Source organism: Quercus lobata, chromosome 4 (assembly GCF_001633185.2).
Source record: "Quercus lobata isolate SW786 chromosome 4, ValleyOak3.0 Primary Assembly, whole genome shotgun sequence".
In the NCBI taxonomy this organism is placed as follows: Eukaryota; Viridiplantae; Streptophyta; class Magnoliopsida; order Fagales; family Fagaceae; genus Quercus; species Quercus lobata.
Genome location: NC_044907.1, coordinates 82,883,501 through 82,893,059, shown reverse-complemented (window position 1 = coordinate 82,893,059; position 9,559 = coordinate 82,883,501). Strand labels below are relative to the sequence as shown.

General features: G+C 33.2%; 1 protein-coding gene across 10 annotated transcripts; it reads left to right on the top strand.

The window, feature by feature from the left end:
• The first annotated feature begins 2,260 nt into the window (after positions 1 to 2,260).
• On the top strand, positions 2,261 to 8,676 carry LOC115983274. 10 transcript variants are annotated; one of them, XR_004089978.1, is made up of 5 exons: positions 2,261 to 2,587; positions 2,839 to 2,889; positions 4,973 to 5,404; positions 6,433 to 6,501; positions 6,612 to 8,676. XR_004089978.1 is itself a non-coding variant. In XM_031105922.1 (5 exons), exons 2-5 carry the CDS (start codon positions 3,896 to 3,898, stop codon positions 8,329 to 8,331), a joined length of 336 nt encoding a protein of 111 aa, XP_030961782.1. In that variant the 5' UTR covers positions 2,261 to 2,587; positions 2,839 to 3,895; the 3' UTR covers positions 8,332 to 8,676. The 10 variants fall into 10 exon arrangements, 1 of the variants encoding a protein (XP_030961782.1); XR_004089974.1 differs by having other exon boundaries at positions 3,965 to 5,404; XM_031105922.1 differs by having other exon boundaries at positions 2,839 to 4,056; positions 4,973 to 5,015; positions 8,269 to 8,676.
• The last annotated feature ends 883 nt before the right edge of the window (positions 8,677 to 9,559 follow it).

Sequence of the window (9,559 nt, the reverse complement as noted above, 5' to 3'; positions counted from 1 at the left end):
ATAATAAAACAAGTTTATTAAATAGAACATAATATCATACATAATGTCATACATGGCATACAATATGATTTTAGGGCACTAATCCTAACATTGACAACTATCCTATTTTGAATTTTAAAAGTGGGATAGCATGGATAGTTTAAACTTGAATGAGGAGAGTCATGTTCCATGTCAAGTGAATGAGCATGTGGACAATAATACATCTAATGGGCTGTTACCCTTCAAGGTTCAGCCCACTTGGAAAAGATTGGCACGTATGGTGTATGGGCTGGATGAATTAAATGAGGCCAATCCATCTGTGCTAGGAAAGAGGGACACAAAGCAAAAAGGAGTTTATGCAAAATTGGGTTCAAATGAACAAGTGTAGAAGCATGAGAAGATTGATATGCAGATTTCATAGAAAACTAAGACGGCCATGGTGCTAAATTGCCCCCGCCAAGCACAATGAGGCTATTAAGTTGGAACTGCCAAGGACTTAGGAACCCTTAGACAGTTCGTAGCCTTCGAAACACACTTAGATAAGGAAGGTTTTGATAAACATTGTAGAGAATTACCATTTTGGAATACACTTGTGGTCAAGAAGCCAAATTCAAGAGGAGGTCTTGCCTTGCTTTGGAAATAGGAGGTGCAACTTGATGTCATCAATTATATTGAGAATCATATTTTGGCCAAAATGGTGGAGGATGATGACTTTAAGTGGTTTTTAACCGGCTTCTATGGGTGGCCTAAAGTTGGTCAAAAAACCAAATCATGGGCTTTGTTATCTCATCTTACTACTTTTGTGAAAGGTCCTTGGTGTTGCATTGGAGACTTCAATGCGATTTTATATGTAGCAGAGAAACAAAGTGCCTTCCCATCATCGTACAAGCAGATGGAGGAATTTGGTCTAGCATTGGAGTCATGTGGTTTAGCGGATTTGGGATTCTATGGTTATCCTTGTACATGGAATAACAAAAGACTTGGTGGAGCAAATACTAGGCAATGATTGGATCAAGCGGTGGCTAATAGTGGTTGGAAATGCAGATTTTTAGCCAGTACAATAACACATTTGGTGTCACACACCTTAGACCATCTTCCACTCCTCATGCAAACCGGATCGGATAAGGTGTTAAGGAGTAATAGCACATGTGGATTTAAATTTGAAGAAGCTTGGTTGTTGTGGGATGACTATGAGAAGGCTATGGAGGAAGCTTGGATTGCTTGTGGGATGGCAGTTTTGAGGTTGGTTTTCAACGACTAAGGCGGCGAGTTGCTTTAAAAGCGCATCAAACCACTCCTCTGTTCGTTGAAAGAACGCCTCTAATTGCGCATCGTGTGCAACCTCATCGCATTCATACACGTCATCTATGGCAACAAGTCTTCCCCCACATGCTCCTCTTTGTGCCATGGTAGGAACCTAGCCTTACTCTGATACCGACTGATGCATCGTAGGCATGTAGAAGCAGAATCTGTAACACACAATTACTATAATTCTTCCACGAAACCTAAGTTCTACAAGAACACTAGGCTAGTAGGCAAAATAATAGAGAAAACATCTCTAACAAATTTTTATTCAAAACACACATAACAATAATCAACCTCTCTATAAAGAGTATTTATAGGAATAGAATTTCTCCTACTCCTTTTAGGAAAAGAAATAATAAACCTACTTCTATTTGAGAAAGGACAAAACAATTTAACTAGGAAAAGAAAAACAATTAAAATCCTAATTCCACTAGGAATGATAAAATAACATAAAATATTAAAATATTTTCTTCCCCCTTAACTAATCTGCATCAGTTTTTTATTTTTATTTTTTATTTATAGTTTAATTAGATATCTAATTAGTATTTTGTTTAATTATAATTACTTAATCTAATGATAAAATGAAAATTAAAAGTGTGAAATGTAAGGGCCAAATCATATTTAAAAAAGAAAGGCCCAAATGTTTTTAAATAAAATGAAAAGCCCAAATATGTATAGGAGACCCAAATATTTATAAAATTTATATTATATAAAAAATATATTATAATATGATTTGGTTCAGTGCATTCTAACCTGCCATCGAAAACCAAACCAAATATTTTTGGTTTTAAAAAATCAAAACTGAACCAAATCGAACCGAAATCGAATTGAAAATTTGGCAACAGTTTGGTCAGTTTTGACAGGTTTGTCCGGTTCTTGAGTTTTTTGCACACACCTACAATGCGCAGTCCTATGGAATATTTTATATCCGGCTTGCATTTGAATCCCGCGCAAGTTCCCGCCCAAGTACCCAAAATCATTTTCCCTCTAAAAAACAGAAACCCAAAATCATAGTGAACCATTTTAGGTCTAGCCCCTGCTCTCTCTCTCTTATTTCCTTCTCTGCTGAGGTGGCAAACGTTTGGTCTCTGATTCTCTCTCAGATCTCGCCATTGCTTCGATCTCCGCTGATCTCGTGACTTGAAAGCTTCCTCTTCTCACTATTTCGTTTTTGTTTTTCTTTATTTTTCATCGCCATCTGGATTTTTGGGTGGGGGCTCATGGCAGCACTGGTTTTTCTGGTGTTGGGGACTTCTGAAACGCCAGAGAAGGAAACACAGACAGACAAAGGGTTTTTAGATTTGTATGTTTGTTTTTCTATTCTTGAAATTTGCATATTTGTTTAATATTAATTCTTCTAGAGTAACTATTTGTTAATCGAATTTGCGAGACAAAAACTTTATTTAATGATTTACGAATTGTTCTTTGTCTTTCGCATTTGGGACACAAAACTTTGTTCTTGACTAAAGTTTCAATCGTCAAGATTGCTCACTTTCCCTTTTCTCTTTCATATTTTTGTTGCTTTTATCCCTTTTTCTTCTTAATTGTTGTTAGGTCCATTTGGTATTGGTGTTTATGGCATAGTCAATAAGAACTTGCAACCAGGTAACTTAACCTTCAATCTTCTGCAATTTAATTGGTGGGTCTCTATATTCTTTATCTGTTTCTGGGATTGCACCTTAGTAAAATTTGGAAGCATTAAGAAGCATGTGACTTTTTCACTTTAAAGCATATGTATTTAATTACGAAATGATATGGGTATTTGTCACTTCATTATTTGAATTGTACTCTTTTGAGCTCCGTTGTGCAATTTTTTTTTTTTTTTTTTTGATGAGTGCCTCTTCTTGCATATATGGAAGTTGGTAACTAATTTGTAATGAGTCTCTTATCATTTGTCCTCTAGATCATACAAAATGTGTATATGCATGTCACCATGTGAAATTCACCAATTAGAGATTTCTGATATTACAATATTGTTACTTTGTTAGCAGCTTGCTTTAGAATTGATAGTACTATTACAATATTTGTTTATCAAGGCACTGACTTTGATATTTGAGAAAAGTTAATCAACTTATATGTGTCTATGAATTTCCAACTTATGTCTTGTTTTCAATCTTCCTTTCTCTTTTAAGTCATTCAAAAAAATGAGATTTTGCCCATTTAGGTTTGATTTTCCATTTTTTGGGTTGTTTGGTTTGCCAATAAAATTAGGGAAGATATGGAATCATCGCAAACAAGATCCATATTTAAAAGATGGTGTAGTGATGAATAAATCGAATGGTAAGTAGAGAAAAAAAGTGTAGTAAATTAGTGATCAATTTCAATGCATATTGTTGGAAGAAGCATTGCACGATAACAAGATAAATGTTATGAGCCATCTCATTTTGTATGTGCAAAACCTTACTGGTTTAAAATTACAATGCCCATAAAAACTGCAGTTTCAACATTGTAGCAGATGCCATCTTATTGATATTTGGCAGCATAAGTTTTGAAGTGTTTTAAAATTTTGAGTATCAGGTTAGCTGGAATTTATTATCTGAGAGCTTAAAAGCTGGCATGTTATGCTATGCATGTGCTCTTTTATTAATTTTTGATTGCCCAACAACTGCTCATGCAGCTAATACTGTCTTGCCTGGTAAAAGTTACACTAATTATTTTCACATGCTGTATGGATGTGAAGATATCAAGCTGCATATTCAAATGCCTTGAGAAGGTGTATATAGAGGATGGACCAATGAAGCTAATGTTGAAAGAGATAGGCTACCTGTTATGGTAATTTTCGATAATATTCAAAAGCTCTTTGGAGTTCTATACGTTAGAACTCAGTCAATTTTAACCTCCATCATATTGCATCATACATATCTCACTTTTATACATAGGATAGCCCACGTTTTTCTTAAAATTTTATTTCGGTTAATTGCCAAGGAGTTATTACATTGTATTGTTGTTTTGATTTGTTTTTGAGTGAATAAACACTTGGTTCATTTATTCATTATTTGTTTACAATTTTAATAGGTAGATTAGCACTTTGTTTTAATGCAGGATTTTTGTGGAGTTGAGGTTTGCATAGGTTACCACTTAGTCATAAATGCAGTTTTGTATTTTATTTCATTTGGAGTCTGGTCATTTTGGTTAATTCTCATGTTGACCCAAGATATCATTTGGTTGATGGTTTTGTATGTGGTCCTTATTAAGCTAGTTAAACTAATTCGTAGACATGGTTGGGTATTCTAGGAAATGAGCTAGTTAAACTAATACGTAGACTTGCTGTTCCCCAATAAAATTTTAATTTGTAAAAAGATATAAAATACTAGTGATTGACAACATGGTGGGAGTTTCAAATCTTATTTAAGTGGCCAATAAATAGGGTCAATTGAACTTCAATGCTAATATATGCATCCATAACTTCATTATTGATAAAATCTTTTGAATTGTGGTTTGTCTTCTCAATCTCGTGCTTTTTGGTTACAAATGTGAGATTCTAAGAAAATTTGCAATTTAATTTCTATTTGGTTGCTTTGAAGATGGATGAAAGGGGAGATGAATTGAATTTGTGTCTTATGTTTTATTTTTCTTTTTGTGGATGTTTCCTTCATGGTATTCAATCACTCATAACCAAATGAAGAAGATGGCTTAAAATGTTAGATTTGTGCTGGTACACACTTTTCATATTTGCTCCTGTTTGTAGGTGTTTGAATTTTGGCAATGGAAGCACTAACTACTTGCTGAAGGTTATGTGGCTTGGATGGTTTTGATTGTATTGTACACTTATTTTTTCCTTTTGTTGTTGGTAACTTAAGTTAATTTTGATGTTTTTAGCATGTTAGATGCACTTTACCTGGTAATTTTTTTTGATAAATCACCTTCCTGGTAATTAACATCCAAAAACTTAGTTGTTCTTATGATGATCCACAACTTAGGATGTATACATTCACACAATTGATTTTCATGGTAACAAGAGAATTTATTATATTAACAACACTGTGTAGCTTTTATGAAGAGTGAATCTATATCTAGAAAGCACAGACATGGCATTTGGGGGCTTTGCTTTTATGCATCCAACATATGAGAGAGAACAAGTGCATGAGCTAAAATAAATGAGAAATGAAGAAATTTCGGTGTAAGACTTCTCTATTCTACCTATTCTGTTTCTAATTTTAGTTTTGTGTAAGTAGTATCTCCTTGGCTGTACATAGCTCTTTATATGTGATGCAATTTCATTCAACGGATAGGTATTCTTGTTAGTATTTCATGAATTATGTGGCTGCAACTTGAAATTCTAAAGCCCTTAAGCAAATTATAATTGCATATACTTCCAAATATGAACCTAATCTACAATTGGGTTATAGTTTCTATTTTAGGAATCAATTAGAAGTTCTCTTTTTGTGAATTCAGCATAGTATGGTTTTTGTATTACTAATACACTAATTTGTAACCCCATGCATGCATGGATACACTTAAAAAGATATACATTAAGATTCATAGTATAATTCTTACATATATAATTTAAATATTATTGAGTCATTCTTATATATCTTTTTTTTAACTCTTTAAAAAGTCTTATAAGAATATTATTAGGTAGAAAATGTAAATTGTTCATTTTTTTATTTTTATTTTTATTTTTTATGTTCATTAATTCTAGATTTTTTGGTTTTTGTATGCAATAACTCATTTGGATAATTATGATATGATCTCACATTTGACTCCAAAATTAAGAAATAAAACTTTCTAAAAATAAATAAGTTAGGACACATGGCGCAAAATTAGACTTCAATTATAGAATCTGATTGGATTTTCTCTAAACTTTACCTATTAACATATATATATACACATATATATAGATTTCTTGAGTTAACTCCATGATCTTCAATTTCATGTCGTTCTTACCCTTGATTCAATAATTATGCATGCAAATGACAAGTTGTGATTATGATAGTATTTTTAAGCCCTCTTTGTGATGTACCTTGTTTCTAATAAATGGTTCAGCACCTTAACCTCATTGTATTGAACAAAGCAATGAACTATAGCTTTGCTGTTATTTTTACTCTGAACTATACCTTGTTTCTAGGTTGCTTTATTTTAGATTTATTTTTCTTATGGCAATTAATTCAGTTATTAATATTTGATCTTTCATTGGGAAATGTCCAGAGATTAAATGAATTCCTTGGTCATGCTGAAGTTGAAGTGAGGTCTCTGGCTTCATTTTTCTCTAGCATGGTATGTTTGAGTTTATTTTGATGGAATTTGTTTCAGATGCTAGTGTGTGTGCTTGCAGGATGTGATATATAAGCATTACTAGACATATCTTTGAATTTCAATGTTTACAGGTAGAAACGATGCTGCCTTAGCTCAATATTTTGGGGAAGATCCAGCCGGGTGTCCAGTTTGAGCAAGCTATTTTTGGTCTTATAGTTTTGATTAATTTGTATTCCTCTTACATGTTAAAGAAAATTAAGTCTACCTGTTCTTTAGTTTTGATAGTTATCATGTATTACCTTCTTAGTTCTCTTGTTTACCTTTCTGCACTCTTGTATCGTTCAGCCATGTTTAGCATGCTCACTCCTAGAAAAGGATCCTCCCATTTTTATTCTGAAATGGATATAGTCCATTCTAAGGTGAAGATTTCGTTTTCACAAATCTATTGTTGAATATGGTGCCATATTATTTAAAACCAATTATCATTCCGTTTTTGGTGGAATTGATTTTGAATGACGTGGCATCATGTTACCTTTAGATGCATGAAAAATTAAATCTATACCATGAAATGGATCCTCTCCATTTCAAATCAAATAGAGAGGATCCTGATCCCCTACTTGGTCCTATTGGGCAATACTTAACCTTCATGCTTATTTGTGAAATTTTTTCTTTGAGTTGAAAGTTGATGTTTGAAACTGATTTGCGGTTATTAGAAGATGAGCTCAGGTTCTAACTTCTTAATTATTGTATGTGATTAAGAAATTAAGAAACGCTAGGGTGAGTACAAATTGCTGTTACTGCTGGGATTCTTGTTCATTTTGTAATAAATGGTGAAATGACTGTTTATAAGTGTTGTCTACATGTCTAATGTGCATTAAAATCCCCTTGGTTTTGTGTAAATGTGTTAAATCTACCACTATGACATTCTGAGTTCTCAGCATGAAAATGTTGGATTAAATCTTATTCTGTGAATTTGGATTCCAGAGGTAGTTCTTATGAATGCTAATACACATTTTTGTAATGGAATTGGTCTCACAGCAATTGGATGAATATAGAAATAATGGTGCAGTTTCTAAGTTGTCCTTAATTCTATCAGGGCAGATTTGAGTATACTGGCTTGTATGGTTTTTAATAAATCATGGCTGTATTCTTTGACTCTGAAACTGTTATGGCAAGTACTAGACATCTAAAGGAGTTATTCTGTAAATTGGCATGAAAATTGGACATGGTTTGATAGCCCATTTAAATTTTGTATGTGAAGTTTATGCTGCTGGAGTAGGCAGTAAACAGTCAGTGACACACCCAACTTTGGTGAATGAATTGAGCTGAAAAGTTGTATGTTTGATATTTGATATGTAATTGTATGCCTGCTTGTTTGGCTGCCTTTGGGGTAATTCTAGGGTCTCCTAGGAGCCTAGTTAGGATAAAGAATAAGAATGAATGAAAATCTATGAGAGTTGATAACCAAGTTGTGAAAGAATACCCTTAATGAGTTAGAATGCATACCAAGTAATGAATTGTCATCCTTTGATCTAGATGCATGTATGGAATAGTAGGGAACTCCTCAAAATTGCCTGCCTTGATTTGTCATTAACTCATTATCAGATTTTGTTCTCTATTCCATTTTTTGAGCAATTAACAGATTTTGCTTTGCATGATAATTATTTTAATAAGGTTTTGATCTTCTATTTTTAATTTTTTTTATATATAGTTGTGTTTCAGATTTGCCTTAATCATTACTATTATATTGATATTTAGGAATAAACAATTTATTTTCTGCTTTTGCAGCTAGTAGCAGTTGTTGGTAACCATGTTATGCTAGTATGTGTTGTTTTGTCCAGCTTGATGTAACTCGCCGTATAGAGATGTTGAAGACATTATTAGTGTAGAACCAGTATAGTTGTGAGTTGGATCGACTGAGGCCTGATTTAAGCCTGCTGAAGCAAGAGTCCAAATATATGGAGGGAGTTTTAAGAATTTTATCCATGGTCTTTGCTTTGTAATTACTTTATCTTTAGTTGGTAGTGAAAACAGGACATTAATTTAACAAGCTATTGAAGGGATTTTAAGAATTTTATCCCTGGTCTTTGCTTTATAACAAGCTTTGAATGACTTACAAAAATCTATTGCATGTATGTATAGAAGTGAAGATTGTTCTGATAGAGAAACGCTCAATGTGGTACGGTTTAATAATTGCATTAATAGCCAATAATTAATACCATTTGCAATTTCAATTCTTGGATTTGCAATTTTTATTAAGTCATTCTTTGGTTTGAAGCACTTGCAATTTAACAAATTGGACTCGTCTTTAAAGTCCTTTTATTTCTTTGGAGAGAGAGAGAGAGAGAATATGTTAAAACTTGGCATCAACAACTTATAATTGATGGTTGAATAAAAAGAAATCTCCTTGAGCTCAATCACTCTAAAAATTTGTAGTTAAATATTTGGAAGAGTAGACCAAAGCAAGTGGTATGAGCAGTCCAAGATTTGGCCTTCCACAAAGGAAGAGTAGACCAGAAACTAGTCTTCAACTACGGAAGAGTAGAGCAGAGCAGAACTGAAAAGCAAGGGAAGACCAGACTAGAACCTATTCTTCCACTGCAGAAGAGCAAAGCAGAACATAAAAGTAAGGGAGGACAATACCAAAACCTATTCTTCCACTTTGGAAGAGCAAATTGGAACAGAAAAGTAAGGGAAGAGCAGACCAGAATCTAGTCTTCCACTATAGAAGAGCAGAGCAGACCAGGGGTAGAGCAGAACAGAAAAGCAGGGTATGCTCTTCAACTACAAGAGAGCCAAGTAGGGTAGAGCACAACATAAAAGCAAAGGAAGAGCAGAAGTTGTTCAATTACTTATGCAAAGAAAAAAAACAAAGAATATCTAATGAGAGGTTTAAGAGTATTTATAAGCCACAATATAAATGATAAAATAATGAGTTAGCTTACTAATGAAGCTAAACTAGAACAGGCCCTAATTATGCACACTTTCCAAGGAGAGAAGATTGAAAAATCTTAAATTTTTGTTCATAAACAAAAAAAAAAAAAAAAAAAATCTTAAATTATTCATGTAATGATTTTTC

Excerpts from the sequence above, each read along its gene's own strand:
- LOC115983274 (XM_031105922.1), top strand. The coding sequence starts at position 3,896 with ATGCAGCTAATACTGTCTTGCCTGGTAAAAGTTACACTAATTATTTTC. Across the intron at positions 5,016-6,432 it reads GCACTAACTACTTGCTGAAG|AGATTAAATGAATTCCTTGG; the intron begins GTTATGTGGCTT and ends GGAAATGTCCAG. Across the intron at positions 6,502-8,268 it reads CTTCATTTTTCTCTAGCATG|CTAGTAGCAGTTGTTGGTAA; the intron begins GTATGTTTGAGT and ends CTGCTTTTGCAG.